This window comes from Antechinus flavipes, chromosome 3, assembly GCF_016432865.1.
Source record: "Antechinus flavipes isolate AdamAnt ecotype Samford, QLD, Australia chromosome 3, AdamAnt_v2, whole genome shotgun sequence".
NCBI lineage: Eukaryota > Metazoa > Chordata > Mammalia > Dasyuromorphia > Dasyuridae > Antechinus > Antechinus flavipes.
Genome location: NC_067400.1, coordinates 426,862,378 through 426,885,383, shown reverse-complemented (window position 1 = coordinate 426,885,383; position 23,006 = coordinate 426,862,378). Strand labels below are relative to the sequence as shown.

At 32.8% G+C, this 23,006-nt stretch overlaps 1 protein-coding gene across 1 annotated transcript in view; it reads right to left on the bottom strand.

The window, feature by feature from the left end:
* The window catches only part of GALNT3 (polypeptide N-acetylgalactosaminyltransferase 3), a 53,763-nt gene that overhangs the window by 11,236 nt on the left and 19,521 nt on the right, over positions 1 to 23,006 (bottom strand). Inside the window, exons 2-6 of the mRNA XM_051986238.1 lie at positions 13,686 to 14,303; positions 6,640 to 6,812; positions 4,148 to 4,297; positions 3,014 to 3,248; positions 2,042 to 2,159 (exon numbers count right to left, since the gene is read on the bottom strand). Coding sequence (XP_051842198.1) covers positions 2,042 to 2,159; positions 3,014 to 3,248; positions 4,148 to 4,297; positions 6,640 to 6,812; positions 13,686 to 14,194 — 1,185 coding nt within the window. The 5' untranslated portion in view covers positions 14,195 to 14,303. The remainder of the gene's footprint in view (positions 1 to 2,041; positions 2,160 to 3,013; positions 3,249 to 4,147; positions 4,298 to 6,639; positions 6,813 to 13,685; positions 14,304 to 23,006) is intronic.

Here is a 23,006-nt window from a genome sequence, read left to right as displayed (position 1 = left end):
TGAATGAACTAACATCCATATGAACATCTAACAACCTACAAAGCCATATGCCAGTAACTAAACATTGCAGTATGCTGAAATGAAAATTCTGACTATTTTAAATGTTTTATATAAAACTTCACAAAATTTAACTTCTACATTACTCTATTACACATTCATTTATGCATTTTCCTCTGTCAACCCACGACATTTGCATAGTGTTTTAAAGTCTGGAAAGTTCTTTAGATTAATTGATTTGTCCATGGTCACATAGCTAGTTAGTAACTAGTCCATCTAAAACATTATGCCACAATTAATGTCTAGCAGCAAGTTGCAGATCTATTTATATTCAATAAATATACCAAAAAACAGGACAACATCCAGTCATTGACATAACTCTCACTGACCATTATTCATTTATGTATGATATATGGGCAAAAGGAAGCATAAACCCTTAGTCAAAGTAGAAGACAACCCAGGTTCTACTCAGCCCTAGCAAGATGTCAGTTTTATATATTTTAAAGTCTCTTAACAAAACAAATTGTGATTTTTATTATCAGGAAGAGAATGAAGGCAGGCATAAGTTGTAAAACCAAATATCTAGTTTTTAAGTTGAAAATTCTCACTATGTCCTTTTTCCATGATAATTCTGCATTAACAAATGTGTGATTGTATTAACATTTTTTTCTTTTTTGTCTTTTATTTTGTTGCTTTTCATCAAAGGCCCTAGATAATAAGCATCCTGAAATCTGGTTAGTTATGAACTTAAATCACAAAATCATATTGTAATAAATGGTTATTGGAATACAGTTTTGTACGTTGTCAGATATTTACATTTATGTTAGTTCATTCAGTGTAAATGTGAATTATAGCTCTATAATGTAAAAGGCAAAAATAAAATGTCATAGTATAAGCAAAACATTCTTGTAGTGGTTTTTAAGCCTTTCAACTATAACTTTCAAATATGATGTTATATTTCTGAGGCAGCTGATAGTACAATGGATGGAACATTGGACCAAGAATCTGAAGTGTTGGATTCAAATCCAGCAGACACTTAACTAGCTCTTTGTCTCTGGTAAGTCACTATTTTCCCCAGTTTCCTTAACTATAAAATGGAGATAATGATAGCACCTATTTCACAGGTTTTTTATGAGGATCTAATGATAGTACTTTTTAAAAGCACAGTGCCTTGCATAGTAGACATTGTATCAATGTTGATTCCCTTCCCTTTCCTTTTTGTTATGAACATTTACTTGATTACTGTAAAATTAGATTACAATCAGATAGTTAAATCCAGATGAAATACTGACTCAGTGTTACTCATATGTCTTCAATTTTACAACTATTATCAGAAATAAGGGACTTATAAGTGCAGCAAATATCATTATTCTGCCTTTACAGGAAGCCAAGACTTCCTGATCTGTACCAAGGTTTCTGGCTACAAAATAGTATAATGAAGACTTGAGCCCTGGTCTTCTACTGATCTAAAACATACCAGCCTAAGGGGTGGAAACAGATCAGGACAAGGATTGAAAATAAACTCAATAAAAAGAAATTGTTCACACAAAAGCATTAAGTGCTTCTTATGTGCCAGGCAATGTGCATAGGCAGTGGATCAAATAAATATGAATTATATGTAAGTGAGTATCCAAAGCTGCTTCTTTGCTTCTTATATTAGAGTTAGTACTCTAAGATCTACATAGAAAACTGCTCACTTTGTTCAAACAACAAAGTGCTATGACCTTTAAATCTTATATAATCATTCTCCCATTCTGATTCCTTTTGGAAATCAAATTATTTCTGGAAGCACAATGATTTGATTATATTTATCTTAGCTACAAGTGCACCAATTGGTATTATTACTCAAACACGGGGGCTTAACTCAATATTCTCTTGTAGTTCTGCAGCATTAAATATTTCAAATTATATCTTTAAAGGGAAGGTTCTTCTTTCAAGTTTTCTAGCACTCAAGATTTAATGTATATACAACATAATTTATAATCCATATCAACTGATTTGCACAAAGTACACCCAAATGTTTACAATAATCTCCAATACTTACTCTGAAAGACATTTCTATATTTTCTCCTCCCCAGATTTTCATTTCTTCATCATAAGTTCCAATATATTCAAAATATTCTTTTGATATAGAAAAAAGACCTCCTGCAAAAGTAGGTGTTCTGCAAAACAAAATTCATGATGAAATTTAAAAACAAAACAAAAATCTCAAACAAAAAAGTTTTTTTTTTAAAGAACTAATGGAACCAAATACAGATTAAAGATAGCATTTTGTAAATGTCACTTCAAAAGCAACTTTTGAAGGAAACAGTCAAAGATGCTACATCCACTCACCTTTCACTAGTCATCTATGTTGCAGTGGCTACTCAGCAACTTAGTGAGTGAGCAAGGTTCAAGGTTCAAGTCCTAACTCCATCTATGAGCAATGTCTCCCAGGCAAATCATTTTCCTTCTTGGACCTCAGTCTCCTTATCAGAGTAAAATGGCACTAATGACTAATGTTACCTAGCTCACAGTATTGTAAGAAAACAACTTTATAAATCATAAAGCATTATGTATAACTTGTGCAATTATTTGTAAAAAAAAAAATTATATAATATGCATCAGAAATAAGGATCAAAAGATAAAAATACCCTCACATCATTCTCAGACGCATGAAACATGATTTTCCTATTTACCCAAGTTTTGAAGGAAAACTTTAATTAATTGCTGGTAGTATGAGTTGGATCAGTAATTCTATGCCCAAAAAACCTGGGTTTGAATCTAAAGTATACCATTAGCCAGAGATGTGATCTTCACCTTTGGGTTTCTTCATTTGTAAATGACTATGTGAATATATATACATATACACACACCAGAAATATAATAAATATATATTATATATAACTCCATTCTCTTTCTAAATTCATGACCATGAATATCAGGACTAAATCAAGGATAGCAAGTACAAAGAGATATTTGTAGAGTAAATAATTATGCTGATGTTCATTTACTGATATAAGATTTGATTAATCACCTAATTGGATAGGTTTCATCCTTTCTTCTTTGCCTTTCATGTTCAGGAAGAGATTCCCAACCAAATGATAAGCTCCAGTCAAAATTTCCACGGTTATGATTATATCCATAAGGAGAAGGTTTGTTGAATTCAAAAGTATTAAGATCTATTGATGCAATATCTGGACTTACAACTGCTGTGTAGTTCTCAGCTATTCTTGCCAACAAAGGTTCTAACCAGCCATAAAAGCACTCACCTGGAGGGAACAAAATTTTAATTAGCTAAAAAACAATCTGGGTATTTTTTAACAGAAAAAAATAAGTATGCTATAAAATTATTTACATTTTGGATGTTACTTAAATTTAAAACTGGCAGCCAACTCTCCCTCTTTTTGCCTAATAAGCACTTTCAAAGACAAAAAGCCTTAATGGAAATGCTCTGAGTTATTATTATTGACATTTAAAATGCACTGAATTCATAAGTCCAAGAGATAAAATAAGTATCTAAAAAAGGAGCTGGACAGGGAGGAAGAAGTGCACTCAAACATTCATAATAATGATTGATAATAGTAAAATAGTAAAGAAAGCAAAAATCACATGCTCCTAGAAGAGATAATAGACAATAAAGATGGATCAGGCCAAAAGCAATTTGGCCCAAAGATTGTTCATGGTGACTATTATAAAAAGCAAAATCAAAAACTAGTAAGTAGTTTACATTTTCTATAATACTGATAAAATAAGAATAGAGATTAATAACATCAATCTGCAAGGGATTTGATAGAAAAGTTTCTTGGAAGGCTTTCAAGATCTTAAAAATAATACAGACCTATAATTTATTATCTTCTGAAGAACATGCTTTTAAAAATGAAAGTTCATTATAAAAAAGGTCAAGATTAATGACTGCTAGAAAGCAGCAGGATCAAATACTATAAGGAACAGAGCTCCATGTAACAGATGGAAGCTCATCCTCTTAGTCACAGGTACAAGTTGTGAAGGTTGTCACCTTCATAATGGAAGAACTGGTACTGAAGAAAAGTGAACAAAACCAGTGTCCCTGAAAGACCAAAAATTAAGCAATTTGGGGGACAACGATAGAAAGAAAAGTATTTTCTCTTTAACATTCATAATATTAGAAGACTAAATTACATATACTTACAGTGGGAATCTAAAAAGGTGAGCGTTTCAGCAGTTGCTACTGATGCTCCTAGTAACCGAGCATTGATCAGACCTTGTCTTTCTTTTTGTCGGACAATTTTTACTATTTGAAATTGCTTAACATATTCATCTAGTTTATCATGCAAATATTCTGTAAGAAAAGCATTCTAGTTTAATTTTAAGAATTTATTTTCATACTCAACACCTAGAAGCAAAATATACAAAATACAAATACAATTTTAAAACTACAATATACCAAATAAAAACAAAAACAATAATAATGCAAAATGAATTTAAAAAATAGAAAAAACTAATGTTTTAATCTCCAATTTAACTCCATGTAGCTGAATGAAAATCAATTTTCTCAAATATTCTAAGTTATGACTTGCACCACTGACACACAAAATACATATCTTCTACCTTCTATATAGATTAATGACTTAAAGATTTGGTGGGGGGGGGGGGGGGAGGGAATGAAGACTAGAAATAGTATGAATAACTATCAAGTAGGACCAGAAGAAAGTACTTACCAATTGGATTTAAAGAAGAAAATTGTAATATAAATTTTCAAAATTAGAATGAAAACAAAATCTTAAATAAAGAATATATAATCTGGAATAAACTTGTGACTTTCCCAACCTGCAAAGGTTGGGAATCAGAGATGCAAATATCTGGGGAAAATAACTACCTTGATGTATTGTCAGAAGGCTTATTATTAACGCCAACTAGCCTTATAGCCTAGCTAGTCTTAGAGCCTTATAAAAGACTAAGTTTCCAAGATATAATTAGCATAAAAGCATGTTAATTAAAATTAAGGAAATATGTAGCAATATGCCTATTACAGAAACTTGTAATTCCAAACTAAGAGAATTTTCTATTGGCTAAAAACTGGGACAAGCAAGTAATGCAAAAAGCCAACGAATTAATCAAATATGATCACTATTTATAAACATTTGCCCATCTACTCATATATAACTAACTCTTGGTTAGTTATATATGAGTAGATGGGCAAATGTTTATAAACTCTTGGTTACTTATAAATGCTACATGTGGCCTTCCTATAATGATTCTTAGTTTTTACAATTGCCTCAATTAGATATGGGAACATGGAGAAGTCAAAGGCATAATCAAATATGTATAGGTGCATCAAATTCATTGTTTATTCTTTTACTCATTAGAAAGGACAATAGAGTTCATAGTTTAAAACGTGAAGGAGGTGGGATTCTATAATCAACTGAGTAGAAAACAGTTCCCTAAATACTAATTCCTAGAAATAAAAGTGGAAAAAATTGTTAAGAAAACACAGTAGGTGTTTCTTTAGCAAAGAAATTTCAAACAGATATATTACAGGTATTTCAAGGTATACAATTCTTTTATTTATTCCTTTACTTTTGGGGAGGCTGGGATTCCCTATCTCACTCATGAGGGAAGTGCCATAACTACTCACAGATCTGATCTCATTATCATATGGCACTAGGAGCTTTGGCTTGCTATGTTTCTGACCCTGATTGGTTTCCCCCTCAGGCAATCTTATCCCCATAGTCTTTAGGAGCTTGCAATCAGTAATAACAAGTATCTGTCACAACTTTTAAGCTTTTTTTTTTTAGCTAATTTTTTTTTAAGGAACCACAGTAGGCTTCCTTTCATAAAAGCAGCCAACCCCCTCCAATGTTTAAACACATACACACACACACACACACACACACACACACACACACACACCTCACACACACACATACAAACAATTAGAAAGTTAGATTTCAATGTTTCAGACCATGGTAATCTCAATCTCCTCTAAATACAATCAATTTTATTCATTTGGTTACTTATGTCTTCTTTGTCAGACATTGCTGTTAAATTTTTGTATTGTTCTTTAATTTTAACACATTTGTATCTCATCTTCCCATCTAGATTATGTAATTAAGCAGAGAGGAAGGTAGTATTTTATACTTTCCGCCCTGCCCCCCCAACATCCAACAGTTACTTTATTGAACATTATCTTCAACAAATAATTATAAGATTGTAAGATTTTTATAGTTATAAAGTCAATGATCATTTAATCTGGTTTAAAAAAATTAACATTTGAAGAAGCTGTGAAAGGACACCTAAAGAGCTTAAAGTCACAAAAGGAGACTGACTGCATAAAAATACACTTACCTGTAGTTAAGACAAAAAATTAGGCTACCCTTTATAACTATTTAGAAATCTGAAAAGAAGGTAATACTCTCCAAATTACTTGTTTCAAAATATTTAATTTATTCTATTTAAATAGCCCTGAAGTTATGAAAAATATACTTTATATTTTTTTTTCAGCTTCTAAAATACTCAAATGTTCACTCCTATTTATCTCAACTTTCCTTCAATACAGAGGATTCAAAGGAAGATGGCAAAGCTCTAAAAAGAGAGATTAATAGATGGATAACTGTTTCTTATTAGATTTTAGCCAACCCCAATGATCTTATAAAAGATAATCTAATAGCATTTTTTTCTTACCGTCCTCACTAGCATCATCTACCAAAATGATTTCTTTCAGCAGTATGGCTGGTGAAGAATAGAGTACACTGTGGACTGTTCTAAGCAGAGTAGACCATGCTTCATTGTGAAAAATTATTATGACACTTGTGGTGGGCAAGGAAGGACAGCGCTTAAATTTTTGCTCAATACATCTGGAAGTTAAAAAAATAACCGAAGTTACATATTTCACATTTTACCTCAGATCTAATATTACTTACATCAACATTAAATGTTTTTTTTTTCCTTTTATAAACATCTCTGAGGACTGCAGTTGAAGGTGATGGGTATTTATTATATTTGCTATAATGCCAACAGATCAATAAAAAATTCTTTTAGAAAGGACTTTTTGTCCAAGGCTACCAAATCCATGAAAAGGCAAGTGTTAACAGTGTAGTAGGTATGTACAAAGTAACATAGCATAGTACTGTAGCTTCAGTTAGCATAACAATTACACTTCTCATATAAATATTTCTTATGGAAGAAACAATCTATAGATATAATCTGAATACTATTAATAAAATATTAATATTATATATAATGTAAACATTCTATTATATATAATTTATTATATAATATAATATAATAACAATAAAATCAAACCAACCTGATTTTCTCTCTCCATTTAACCTCTAAATATTTAATGTATTATTATATACTTTAAATTCTCAGAATACAATATTCATACAAAAAACTAGTTGTTAAAATTTTATTTTACAAGCTAACACTAATAAAGTTACTTATCTTATACTCTACTAAAAGAGGGAAAATTATTTTCTCAAAAATGTTATATCAAAAAATACTAATCTAAAACAAAATACTCAACAAATGAGAACACCATAGTATATTTCAAAGTTTGAAAGGACCTCAGAAAGAAATTATCTAACTACTGACTTAAAATATGAATCCCCTTTACAACATATCTGATAAATGGTCCACAATAAATTTTATCCATATATATTTTCAAATGTGCATATCCAGCCTTCAATTAATCTCCCAAATTCCAATTCTCCATCCCCAACTATCTATGGGACATTTCTACCTGGATGTTTCATAGGCATATCAAGTTCAACATATTTAAAACAAAACTCATATCTCTTCTTCCCTACCTTACTTTCTTCCTAATTTCCTTCTTTTGGTGACATCTCTTCTTTTAACCACCCATGTAATCTAGGAGTCATTCTCAACTTTTCATTAATCCTCACTTTCTATATCCAATCAAATGCCAAACTTGTCAAGTACTCCACCGCCAATCTCTCACAACCTGGATCCTTCCACCAAAATATAGACAGACACACACACACACACACACACACACACACACACACACACACACATTGCACAGGAAGAACCTGATTGCTTTCCATGTACCAACCACTTCCATATTACATGCTACTGACAAACTTATTTCTAAAATCCAAGTCTGACCATCATTCTCCCTTGTTCAGAAAGTTTCAATAATTTATTTGAAATAAAAATGAGGAATCTTTTGATGCAATAATACCACTACTAGTACAATATCTCAAAGATTTAAAAAAAAATAATCTGTATGTAGAAAAATATTTATAGCAGCCCTTTTTATAGTGGCAAAGAAGTAGAAATTGAGGAGACACCCATCAATTGGCATTTAATGTCTGAACAAATTGTGGTATATGATTGTGATTGAATACTATTGTGCTATATTAAATGATGAGAATAGTTTCAGAAAAACCTAGAAAGATTTATAGCTTTCTGATATAACTGATACAAAGTAAAGTAAAAAGAACCAGAATATTGTATACAATAACAGCAATATTGTAGGATATCAACTGCGAAAGGCTTAACTATTTTCAGCAATATCATAATGTAGACAATTTCAAAGAACTTATAACAAAAAAATGTTAGCCACCACCAGAGAGAGAACTAATGAAGTCTGAATGTAGATTGAAGAATACTGATTTCTTTTTTACTTTTTTGGGAAAAAATTTTTAGATCTATGTTCTCTTTTACAACATGACAATATGGAAGACTGAACTGTACATGTATAACCTATATCAAATCACCTGCCTTTCTCAATTGAAGAGGAAAAAAAAGCAGGTAGGGAGAAAATCTGTACTCAAAATTTTTTAAAACAAATGTTAAAAAATTTTATGTGTAATTGGGAAAAATAAAATATACAAATAAAAAAATCAGGGTAGGTGGGAGGTAGAAAAGGAAAGAAGCACTTTTGGAGGCTATGGATACCAAGCAAGGAATTTCAGTTAAAGGAAGGAAACCAAGAATTCCAAAATACTTCTACATCCCAAAGTAATCAGTGCAATACTCATGAAAGCAAAGCAAAAAACAAACAAACAAACAAAAAAACCCTGGAAATAAAGTAAGTGCCCATTAACTGAGGAACATCTAAAAAGTAACCTCTACTATGTGATAATAAGGGAATGTTACTATGTAGGAAGATATTACAAAAATGAGGAATTCAAACAAATGGATGATTTATATGTGTGGATGTAGAGCAAAATTAAATAGAACCAAGAGAAATACATGATTATAAAAAGTATAAATGAAAAGATAACTGAAAGAAAGTTGAAGCACATGAAAGTCAATTAAGGTCCTGGATAAAAGAAAATAAAACATCTTTACTCTTGAGCCAAAGAAATATTAAAGCATACTATTAGGTATATTTTCAGATGTGGTCACTGCACAAGAATTCTTTGCTTAAATTTTCCTCTTTGTTCTAAGGCTTTCAATCAAGTGAGGACTGGGGCTAAAATCACTATTTGAAGACAAATCAATAAAACGTTTTACTTTTTAAATATGGCCTTGATCTTTGTTCATACCTATCTTTTAAAACACTTCCTATTTTCTTCTTATAGGAATCACTCATAATTGCATGATCATAATTTAGTTCTTGAGAATCTTTCATTCCTTTTTTGAGCCTATTTTGCTCTAAGATTCTCAGACCATGGAATCCTACATATTTTGTCTTTCTGAAATCTTGAAACATAAGGTGCTATGGCTGAGCTAACATAATTTCTAAAATAATGTGGTGCCTTATTCCCAATATTTCTATTGTTTCTATTTTACTTTTTTTTTTCCTTTTGGTGAAGAAAAGGTGTTAAGTGACTTGCCCAAGGTCAAACATCTAACAAGACTTAAGTGTCTGAATCCAGATTTGAGCTCAGGTCCTCCTGACTTCAGGGCTGGTATTCTATCCAACTATCTAGCTGCCCAACTCTTTCCATTTTAAAATGTTTTCTGGACTATCTGAAGGATGGATTTGTCAATGTACATGGGCTTTTACCAAATTCTCTGCTTTATTTAACAGATGCAACTCCAGCAGAGTTTGAAAAGCTTAAACCCAATCTAACTAAATTTTGACCCTCTTCCAGGTCATCATCAGGAACATGCATCATCCACTTACTCCCTCTGGTTGGATTGTCTCTATGTTCCTATCATGTTCCTTCCCACTCTTAATTTAACCTAATGTTCAATAGTTAAAACATTTATTATAAATTAAGTATACTAAAAGTTTATAACTTCTATAAAAGAATTTGGAAAAGTTGAATTACTGGGTAGAGGAATAGAAAAACAGCAAACAAGACTCAGTATCATGATAACTCAAAGAAACTTTTTTTTTCTTAAAACCAGCTTTACAAACATCAATAACATCAAAATCATAATACCAAAGATAAACCTTTATTGACTTTTCTGTTTTTACCTCTCTCAGTCACTTTTTTATTCTATATCTTTTTGCATATTGTTCTGCCTTCAATGGGTGTTAGCACACTACTTTTGGCATTTATAAGATTATGTAAATCCTGCCATTATTTTTGCAATCAGAACCATCTGATGCCCCAGTTAAAAAGTCTAGCAGGATCCTTGTTTTGTTTTATCTCCTCAGTATTTAATCCAGTTGGGCCATGTCTAGAGTAGTGAGGACTCCAAATGGAGAACATTGTGGAAGAATGTTTGTGTGTCCTAAGAGAGGCAACCAAAATGGTTAAAGTCCTTGAATTCATGCTTAATAGGAATTGAAGAAATTTGGGACCTTTAGTCTAAAGAACAAAATATTCAGGAGGAACATGGTAGCAACTTTTGAATTATCTGAAAAGTTGATATATGAAAGAGGGATTAAATTTCTTTTTCTTGGACCCAGATGGCAGAATCAGGAACAATATTTGAAACAGAAATGAAGGAACTTAAATTTCACATAGAAAAAAATATTTCCCAGTAATTAAAGGTATGTTTAAGTGTTAGGAGATGCCTCAGAAATTAATGTGTCACTTCCTTACTCTTAAGTCTTAAAAAAAAAAAAAAAAACAACTGAATTGTGGGTATGTTGGATGGGGTATTCTAATTCAGATATAGGTTGCAGTAGGTGGCTTCTGAGGTTCCTTTCAATTTTTTTTTTCTGTCCCAAAAGGAACACTTCTCTCTTATTCTAACTATAATTTTTTAAACAAATTTTAGCTTTTTATTTTCAAAATACATGCAAAGATAATTTTCAAGATTCACCCTGGCAATACCTTGTGTTCCAATTTTTTCTCACTCCCTTCCCTCCACTCCCCCTCTCCTAGACAGCAAGTAACTTAATATATGTCTAACTATAATTGAAAAGTAATCATCTTTCCTAAATCAAGGCCCTGTCCTATTTAAGTGTAAAATATATAGTTATAAACAAGATTATGAAATGCAAAACTGACTTTTTAGCATGGTACATGGAAAACATAAATAAAAACATAATAAAATGTGTGAAAATTATCTAAAGTTCCAGAATTCATATTTTCACAATTTTTTTTTCAAGTTTGGCATTTTTATTGTCTTACAAGTATTCTCTGTTCAAAGTAGTATTTAGAAAAAATGGAAGGTAGTTTTTTTTTAACACTTCTAACTTTTTGTATATATTTCATTCATAAAACTCTAAAAGAAAATATGGAGCAATTCTTGAGAATTAACAAATATAAACATAAATCTATTTTTCTATAAATATCTTATCACTTATTTTTTATTAAGTTTTAGCTACAATTTTATGTAAAGCCTTCAGTTTCTAAAATTAAGGTAGAAAAAAAGTGAATATGTAAGCAAAGCTAATATTTTCATGAAGTTTCATTGAAGAATCTCCTTTCAACTTAAAACATTTCTATTCAATAATTAGCACAAGGTACTTCCTTTTAAGTCTTTTCTTTTTTTCCAGGGGCAGGTGGAGAAACTACATAAATCCTTGAAGGTGATAAAACTAAAATATATTTTTAAAATTTTACCCCCAAACTGGAACAGGATCTTTTAACTCTAATCTTTTACAGGCTCTGAACAAGATCTGTTTAAAAATAATTTTATACAGTTTATTTTTATATATGATAGTTTAATAGGTATGTATAACCTTTGTCATTCTTTCTAGTTGCAAGTTAACTATGATTTTTCACATTGGAGAGGTGATTTTAAAAGCTGTTAGGCAAACTAAAGAATTGTTAGAATAAATTCCATTGTTATCAGTATACCTGTTTAAGTATAAAGGCACAAGATAAGTATAAAATTTAAGCAAACAATGGACACACCCTTGCCTTTTCTGTTCTAACAGCATTTAATTTTGGCAGTTAAACAGTTTGCATTGGTGGGGGGAGAGCCTAATTACACCCCAATTAAACCAGATTACACTGAAACTGAAGTTGACAGGATGGGTTTCTTTTCCTTTCTAACTCTGGTAGTCTTTTCTATGTAACCTTAGGTAAGTTAATATAATTCTTACAGTAACATGAGATGAAAGAACATCTGTAGAATGTTTTAGTTTTGATACAAAGGGCTATGTAAGTAAAATTGATTTTTCCTAATAATAAAGCAATTGAAATGTGCTCTCAAAATACTCTTAAGTGCTCTCCTCTCAGTCATTTTCTCTTTTACAAACACACACATACATTATAGCAAAACATTGGGCATTTTATTAAACTATAAATTTAGTATTATTCCTGTGGAATTTTAAAAAAAAGTCTTTTTAATAGTTCAATTATACTTAACATCTTTATTATCAATATTCCTCTGAGGTAGGAAGGTTAGTGTTGGACTGCCTCCCCTTTACATATTACACAAGAGTGAAATAACATGCTTGAAATGCTTCACAAAGTATACACACAATACATGCATATGTTAATTAGTACTAAAAGGAACATTATATATACAATGTGTTAAGTATGTATCTCTATGTATATGTTTATATACAAACACATAGAATACATGTGCATATACTTTACACTTAACAAAAGGTGAAGGTCCTTCTGACTCTAATATCAGTTTGTGCTGTATGGATGTATATGTAGTTATTCAGCTTTGTGAAGTATTTTATGCACATTAATTCACACTCAAGACATAGGTATTTATTGTTATTCCTCCCAGTTCTTAAAATCTATGAACAAGTCAGACCTAGAATTTCTAGACTATATGTACTTAGATTTTTCTCCAAAAGCCCATAGTAAAGTGACCTGGAGTTAGGAAAATCTAAGTTCAAATTTATCTTTTTTCAACTGTTTGCTAGTTGTATAATGGTGGGCAAGCCACTTAAGCTTTGTCTGCCTCAGTTTCCACTTCAGTTTCCTCAACTACAAAATAGGGATAATAGTCCCTACCCACTTAGACTTGTCGAGATAAAATAAGATAGCATTTTTAAAGTATTCTGAAAACTTTAAAGCACCATATAAATGCTAGTTATTATTATTGTTGTTGTTGTTGTTATAGTTTTGAAAAAAAAAAAAAACTAGCTTCGAATTTCATTTAAGACACTTGCTTAACTATGTGATCCTGAACAAATGGTTTGTTCTTTCTGGACCTCAATCTCCTCATGAGTAAAATGAAAAGGGGAAAAAGAGGTTTGGACCAAACAACCTCTAGACAAATGACAGTAACAAAATAAACAAAAAAAACAAAGTTACTTATATATCAAGCTTAAAATTATTTTTCAAAAGGTTGCCTTCAGACTCAGATACTTAGGTACTGATTTAAACACACTAACACCACTGTGAATTGTAAAACCATGGGTAGGTAGATTGTCTTCAACATACTCAGGAGGTCGAGTGTCTGGTCCAAGGTCTCGGTGCAATGAAATCCGGTCACTAACAAAAGCATTAAAACAGTGTTTGGCTTCCCCATTCTCTTTTTCCTTTTGTTCTTCAGGGCTTAAATTTTCTGGCTTGAATGATTTCCCAGAAGCACCAGGGGCATTGGAGTCCTGAGGTGGGCGATCTAGAAAAGGCTTCAATTCTGCCGCTGTGTAATAGCCTTGCAAACATGGTCTATCTCCAGCATTATTATTTTGTCTAACAGGGGCTTTTATCTGCAATTTGGGCATCACATCTTTAATATTGTTCACAGCTTCTATCATTAGATCAAACATCTTGTTTTTGTTTTTCTCCATCCCTGATACATCTTTGGAATCTTGAACGCTTACTTCTCTTTGCATTAAAATCAAAAACACCATAAAAAAAAAAATCACTGCACCAAACTTCCAGAGCTTTTTGTGGTGAAAAAGTTTTTTACAGAATAGTTTTATCAGTAGTCTTATGTGAGCCATTCTGACATTAACAGTTTGTCACTTGAATAACAACAGTTATAACTTCCTCTATTACTTGTGTTCTTTATCATATATTTGCTTGTCAAAAGATTTCTTGAAATAGTAACACCTAGAAAGAACAATAGGGAACATTAGTATATAAGCAATCTAAAAACAGGTGAGGACACACACGCACACACATGTGCATGTGCACACACACACATACATACATATACACATACACCCACCATCACCAACGATAACAAGTATTTTTAAAAATGAGATATATAAAATTGCAAATTATGTTTTGTTATTTCTCACTAAGTAATAAATGTTTATGAAACATTTTTCTTTTTTAATATATAAAAGAATAAATAAATTCATTTAACTTATTACCAGCAGAGAATCCAACTGGGCTAATTGTTGGGGACAACAAGGGCTCTAAAAGAAAATATGCTTTTATGGGTATCAGCTAATATGTGAAAAATAGATTAAAAAGTCTACATATATTCCTAACCCTAGGAAAAGCTATTATTAACTCCATTGTATAGATGAGGAAACTGAGGCAGCCAGAGGCTAAGTGACTCTCCAGGATCACAGAACTAGTGTCTCATAAGGATGCATTAAAACCCAGATTTTCCTAACCCAAGGTCATTCACTCATAGGCTTTTAGAAAAAATTACGGACATATAGCCTAGAAAATAAGAGACAAAATTCTAGATCTAACTTGTTTACAGATTATCAGAACTAGAGAGAAAAATAGTAATAATTTCTATATAATAAAAATAAGTCTGAATTCCCAACTCTACTTCACCATGATCATAATTGTCCTATATTTCATACATTAAGTGCTATCTTCTAACTATAATTAACAAGGTAAATAAACTTGTCTATTCTTTGAAGCAGTAGTAAAAGACAGGTTCATGCTCGTAATACTTTCAGAGCTTGACACAATATAGAAAGATGAAAAAAGAAAAAAAAATCTATTGATTATAGGACTTCTCTACACTGAATACACTCCTTTGGCTTTATATTACTCTGGGGGAAAAATAGATTCTTCTCTATAACTTTTAAAGCTTTCAATGCCATCCAGGCATGAAATTAGAAAAGATTCATCTTTCTGAGTTCAAATCTGGCCCCAGACACCGACTAACTATGTGACCCTAGGCAAGTCACTTAACCTTGTTTGCCTCAGTATCCTCATCTGTAAAATGATTTGGAGAAGGAAATGACAAATCAATCCAGTATCTTTGCCAATAAAACCCCAGTGTTATGAAGAATCAGACGCAACCGAAATGACAACAATAAGTTGGCCCTGACCAATCATTCCAATCTCACCAGCCATTACTTTCTCTTCTAAACTGTAATTCAGCCGAATTAGGCTTTTCTCTGTTCAACACTCCATCTCCCATCTCCCATGCCTTTGTACTGTCTCATATGTCCAGAAAGCATTCCTTTCTTCCCCCCTCTGTATGAAAAACACCTCAAGCACCATCTTGTTTGGGACAACTTTCTTCACATCCCAACTGCCAGTACCCTCTCTCCCACACTACCTTGTATTTAACTGCTTTGTCTACTTTTGTATTTATTCACTTTATATTTAGGTTTTATATGTACTTATTTCTCCCATTAGATGATAAGCTCCTTGGGAATAGGAATTGTTGCAATCTTTGTACTTGTGACCTTCACAATACCTGGCACATAATAAGTAGGCAATGAATAAATACATAAGGGGCTTTAAAATTTGTTTTAGAATTGCTGTTTTTGGCAGATGTAAACATATCTGGAGAAGCATATTTTTAATTTAAATTTGAGCTTTTCTGAATATTATTACCAGACAGTAAGCTTGGGTCAAACAGATAGATCTATTACCACTTGTCAAGATGATTATTATGAACTCCTGATTCAATAGTAGATATTTACAGAGCACATCCAATGATTGCTATCCACCAGGGAGTGGAAAGGAAAAAAGCCAGTGACAAGATTGTCCTGGACCATCCAGAAAGGAAAACTAAAGACAGATTCTCTCAAAGTTGTTAGAGATAGCTCATGAAAAAAGGAAAGTTACTACCAGGAGAGCTCTAATAAGCTCTGATTTAAAAAAATTTTACTGTGAATAAATTTTATAGATTGGAAATTGTAAAATTACAATACAGCCTCAATTTATTTTTGTTGATTGTATAGACTTTTTAAAAAATGGACAAAGTAATAATAATGCAGTTTAATTTTAAAAGTGCCATGTCTATTTCCTCCCAGAGATAAATATACAGCATACCTCTCTGTATAAAGACCATCATTACTTCCTTTTGCTCATGTCCTATAGAGAAATAGTTTAAAAATTCAATTCAATAAACATTAATTAAGAACCTTTCATAAGACATCCCAGTTCCTAATTCTAGGCATTTTCACTGGATTTTCTTCACACCTGGAATTCTTTTCTCATTCATGCCTCTGGACTTGCTCATATGCTCAAGTTCCATCTTCAGTAAGATTCAATCCTCTTAATTTTTATATTTTCCCTTTGTTAATTATTTCCATTCCTCTTCCCTGCCCCTGGGAGGTTTGTAGTTTATACATTGTTGTTTTCAACTTGTTTTCTTCATAAGACTGTGACCTCCTTGTGAGCTAGAATTGGGTTTTTGGGGGATTTAGCTCTAATACACACACACACACACACAGAGAGAGAGAGAGATGTGCCAGGAACAATGATAGGCATAAGGTGATGAAAATATGAATAAAGTATTATTTATAACATCAACAAGTTTAGTTTAGTAGAAAAGATAATACAAGCATACAAAGAAGCATTATTAAAAATAAATTTATATAAGAGAGAACTATAGTTCTAAGAGAGGCCTGAGGGAAGCATTTCTTCTGACTGTGAGAATCTGAACATTTATGGAGATTTATAACTTAGTGCAGTTCAGATAAAGAAAACAAGTTGTATGTCACATTGTGACATTGTGGCAGAGCAATTTTAAATTTTGTTGAAAAGGTTTTTCCAAGGGAAGTAATTATCTACTACTTTTCATTAATGATACAATGGGCTCTCTTTGGGCAAGGGAACAAGTATCTATTATATGCCTACTATGTGTCAGATACTGTTAAGTGTTTTATAAATATTACCTCATTTGATTTTCAAAAAGTAGACAAATATGATCCCCATTTTACAGTTGAAGAAACTGAGGCAGACAGGATCATATAGCTAAAGTGTCTGAGGTTTGATTTGAATTTAATTCTTCCTTACTCCAGACCCAGAACTTTCTCCACTGTGCAATCTAGCTGCCTCTTTACATGATAAACTAGTTACTTCATCTGAGAAAGAACTCTAGCCAGATTCTATAGGACCTAAATTGTGCTAATAGGTTTATATTTTGTCATGTAAGAAATAAAAAGCCAATGAAGGTTTATGAATGGAAGAGAATGTCTATGTGGTAGGGGAGGAGTCGAAGGAAGAAGGCAAAGAGAGGAAAAAGAGCCAAGATAAAGAAAAAGACAGACACACAGAGACACAGAGAGAATCAAAGAGACAGAGATTGTGAGTTTCACATGAAGAAAAAGTTGAGATCTTGGTTGTTGAAGAAGAGGATAAAATATTTTGTAGAAAATATAATAGTAAGTGGCAGCTAGATGGCATAATGCATAGAGCATCAGCTATGAAGTCAGGAGGACCTGAATTCAAATGTGGCCTTAAACAAAACTTTCTAGTTGTGTGATCCTGGACAAGTCACCTAACCCTATTTGCCTAAGCGACATATAATAAATAAATAAATAAATATGTATATATATTATGTATGTATAAATCCTTATAATATTGGGACATTGCTAAGACTGACACCCCATTAGCAAGGATTCTAGAACTAAGAAAGCATAGTATTTGGTTCTCCACAGATTATTTTCTGAATAACATCCTAAATGTCATAACAGATACTGACCTCTTAAAGATTTCAATAAGATACTCAATCTGGTACAGAGAAAAGTAACTGTTTCCCCCAAATACGAACAGCATGCAACATCAGGGAACACATTAATAGTAAGTTACACTTCAAGTAAGGATATTAAATACACACACACACACACACACACACACACACACACACACACACACATGTTTTACTACTGGTATATTATAAAACTTAGGATAAATCAAAAGGTTTGGCATTTCTCCTTAGGAAAAAGTTGACAGTTCCTGGTTTTTGGCGAGTGTCCAAATCTGCTGATTTCTTAACACCCAATAGACTTATAAAAAAGGAGGCCCATTTGAGTTTGGACATTAAAAAAACTATCCACCAGTGAAAACTCAGGGCAGCTGAAAATGAAAGCCAGATGGAGTTGACACAAGAATAATGACCTAAAAGGATTTAACTTACAGAGAAGGGCCAAAGACTAAAAGTAATGCAAATGAAGCATTAGGCTATTATAATTATGTAATGCTATTTTTAAAAAAATGAAAAATGTTCTGTAGCCAACTTTTTTGTTTCATCCATGTTTTACAGATGGTGAAATCAAGTCAAAGAGCAATCCAGCAACTGAGCCAAGATCACACAGTGGGTGACAAAAGGACCTACATTCAAATTTTGGTTCTATTTTACTACCTATGTGAACTTAGATCAGCATCAATCTTGCTAATTCTCAGCTTTCTTATCTGCAAATTGAGATGATTGGTCCACTTGTCCTCTATGGTACCCTTCTGCTCAAAACCCTATGATCTTTCGTTTCTCTATCTAGGTCCAAGGTAGTCAATTTGTAATATTTTTAGAATAGTGTTTTTTAAGGAACTGAATTGTGCTTTACCTTTCTCTAAATAGATACACACACCTACACATATGTACATCATATCATGTCAAGCATGTAAATAAATGCCTACTATGTGCCAGGCTCTATGCCAAGTTCCACAATTACAAAGAAAGGCAAAAACATGGTCCTCTGCTCCCAAGAAACACATTGTTTTAATTAATTTTATTCCATATTTTCCAATTAAGAAGCATTTATTTTCTCTCCCTCTCATCTCCTTCCTTCTTCTACTGCCCCACCTCTATGGGAGAAAAAGAAAAGAAAAAAACATCTTTTGACAAATATACATAATGAAGTCAAATAAATTCTCATATAGGTCATGTCTAAAAATATATGTCTCATTCTGCATCTGGAGTCTATTACCTTTGTCAAGAGGTGTTTCAGCTTCAATTATCTATTATAATGGTTGATCATTACGTGATCAGAGTTCTCAGTTCTTTCAAAATTGCTGGTCTTTATGATGTATCTATTACTGTAAAAAGCACATTTCTGTTACTGCTCATTTCATTATGTATCAGTTCAAACGAGTCATCCCAAGTTTTTCTGAAACCACTCAAATTTATTATTTCTTATGGTATAATAGTATATCATTATAATTCATATATCAATTTGTTGAGCAACTTCCCCAATTAATAACTACCTATTTGGTTTCCAGTTCTTGGTCACCATAAAAAGAACTGCTATAAATTCTATTTATATATGGATCATTTTCTTTTCTTTGATCTCTTTCAAAGAATTCACATTTTAGTAGAGTGGAGGGAGAGCAATCAGCAAGTGATTATGTACATACAAGGCAGCAGATAAACAGACAAAGCAAGTAAAAGGAAAATAATCTCTGAAGACATGCTCTGGGGGGAGATGGAGAGAGAGAGGATAGGATACTATTAAAGGTTGTGGAATTTGAGTCTTAAAAGAGACAGAAGAAGCCAGGAGGTTGAAATGAGGAGGGAAGGCATAGACAGGTAAGGAACCAGAAATAATGCATAAGTGGTATAGGGAGGCCAGTATAGTTGGATCACTGAGTAAGAAGGATACAAAGGTAGGGATGGTCTAGGGTTTTGAAAAGCAATGGAGTTGAAGATGGGGATCTGGGGGAGGGGAGGAGCTGAAGATGTGTGTATATGTGTGTGAGAGACATGGTCAGATCTGTGCTTTAGTAAAATCACTAATGCATATTGTAAAGATAATCAACTTGGTAAAATATGTCTTAGAAGGTCTGGTAACTGATCATACAGTAATCTACCATAACTCCAAAGGACACATGAAGTCAAATATTATTCACTTCCAGATGCTCTTTGAATACAAATTGAAATATATATGTATATTTTTTATTTTCCTTGCCTTTTTTTTTTAAACATGGTTAAGGTAGAAATGTTTTGCCTGACTTCATATATATAATGAGTATCATATTTCTTGGCTTCTCAATGAGTGAGTGAGGGAGGGAGGGAGGGAGAGAACTTGAACTGAAAATAACAATAAAATAAACATCACTATTGCAGCTGACTGGAAGATAGATTTGAATGGAGAGAGACTTGAAGCAAGGGAAATCAATCAGAAAACTATTTCAATAATCTAGGAGTAAGGTGATGAGGCTCTTAGTGTACTGAAGAAGAGGTATTATGAGAAAGTTGTAAAAGCAGAAATGCCAGCATTTGACAAGAGATCAGATATTTAGAGTATGAGGAGTTGAAAATAACATGTTTACCAAACTGAGTGACTGCTAGTGTCTTCAATAGTAATATGAAAGTCAGGAGGGGGGGGGCAGGGTTTGAGGGATAGAAAATAAGTTCTGTTTTAGACATTTTGACTTTAAAATTCCTGTAGGATATCCAGCTGTTGTTGGACTAAAGGCAATTGGTGATGCAGTACAAGAGCTTGGAAGAGACTAGATTTGGATATAAAGATCTGGGAATCATCTCTACTGAGGTAATAATGAATTCACTAGAGCTGGTGAAATTAACAAGAGAAATAGTATAGAAGGAGAAGAGGATCTAGGAAAAGAGCCTTGAGGAACCCTCAGAATTAGAGGAGCATTATTTGGATGAAGATTCAGCAGAAGACTAGAATTTGTTGGTAGAAGAATAACAGGAGAGAGTTATGTCATAAAAACCTAGAATGGAGATGGCATTCAGAAGAAGAGTGATCAAAAATTTCAAAAGCCATAAATAGACAAGAAGGTTAAAGAAGGAAAAAAAGACCATCAGATTTATCAATTACTTTAGATAGTAGTTTCAGGTGGATGATGAAGTCAGAAGCCAGAGAAGGTTTAGAAATAAGTGAGAGGAAAGGAAAACAGGCATCAAATACAGATGATTTTTTTCTTCTTTTTTTGCTGAGGCAATTGGGGTTAAGTGACTTGCCCAGGGTCACACAGCTAGGAAGTGTCTGAGACCAGATTTGACTAGGGTCCTCCTGACTTCAGGGCTGGTGCTCTAGCCACTGAGCCACCTACCTACCCCAAGACAAACTTCTTTACTTACATAAGAAATCTCATTCTATCTCATCTTCTTCAGTAGATTGTTCCCTTTCTATCATTCTTTCTCTAATCTTTACCCTTGGTCTAATAATGGCTGTTTTTCTATGTCCAACAAATAAGCCTAAGTCTTCCTCATCCAAAAATAAAAAAAGAAAAAAGAAAAGAAAAGAAAACCTATCTGACCATCACTGCTATCATACCATCTCTATCTCAAGGGTACCACCATCCTCCCAGTTAACAATGTATGCAATCTAGGTGTCATCTTTAACTCCTCACTCTTATCTACCTCCCCCATTTAAAAAACATATTAAGGTGGAAGTGTTTTGCATGACTTCATATATATAATGAGTATCATATTTCTTGGCTTCTCAATGAGGGAGGGAGGGAGAGAACTTGGAACTGAAAATAAAAATATTGTTAAATCCTCAAGGTTTCATGCCTGGACTATTTTAGGTACTTGTTACTTCACATCTGGACATTGCAATAGTCTACTGGTTGCTTTTCCTTCCATAAAACCCTCCCCACTACAGTCTATTCTATCTTCTCATCTCTCAATATGATTTTCCAAAACCAGTCATTCATGTGGTTCCCTATTACTTCTCAGATCAACTCAAAAATCCTCAGTTTGGCTTTTAAAATTCTTCTTGATTTAGCCCTTTCCTAACTTTCTAATCTTAGCCCTTACTTTCCTCTCTCCCTCCACATATTTTGCACTTCAGTGACACTGATCTCTTTTGCTGTTCTTTGGCCACAACAGACCGTTTTTGTTGGCTATCCTCCATACCTGGAAGGCTTTTCCTCATCTCTACCTGCCAGCTTCCCTGGCATCCTTTAAGATTCAGCTTAACCATTCTCCAGTTGATAACTGGTCCAAGGAAATGAACAGACAATTTTCAGATGAAGAAATTTCAACTATTACTAGTCATATGAAAAGGTGCTCTAAATCATTATCAAAAATGCAAATTAAGACAACTTTGAGATATCACTACACATCTCTCAGATTGGCTAAGATGACAGGAAAAGATAAGGATGAATGCTGGAGGTAATGCGGGAAAACCAGGACACTAATACATTGCTGGTGAAGCTGTGAATTGATTCAACGATTTTGGAGAGCAATTTGTAACTATGCCCAAAGGGCTATCAAACTGTGCATACCCTTTGATCCAGCAGTTTTTACTGGGCTTATATCCCAAAGAGATCATAAAGGAGAGAAAGGGATCTACATGTGCAAAAAATGTTTGTGGCAGTTCTTTTAGTAGTGACAAGGAACTGGAAACTGAGTGAGTGCCCATCAGTTGGAGAATGGCTGAATAAGTTATGGTATATAAATGTTTGGGAATATTATCATTCTATAAAAAATAATCAGCAGGATGATTTCAGAGAGGCCTGAAGAGACTTACATGAACAGATGCTAAGTGAAGTGAGCAGAACCAGGAGATCATTGTACATAACAAGATTATACAATGATCAATTCTGATGAACATAGCTCTTCTCAACAATGAGATGATTCAGGCCAGTAGATGGAGAGATTGAAGATTTGAGAAAGCAAGAGTAATAAGAAAGGCA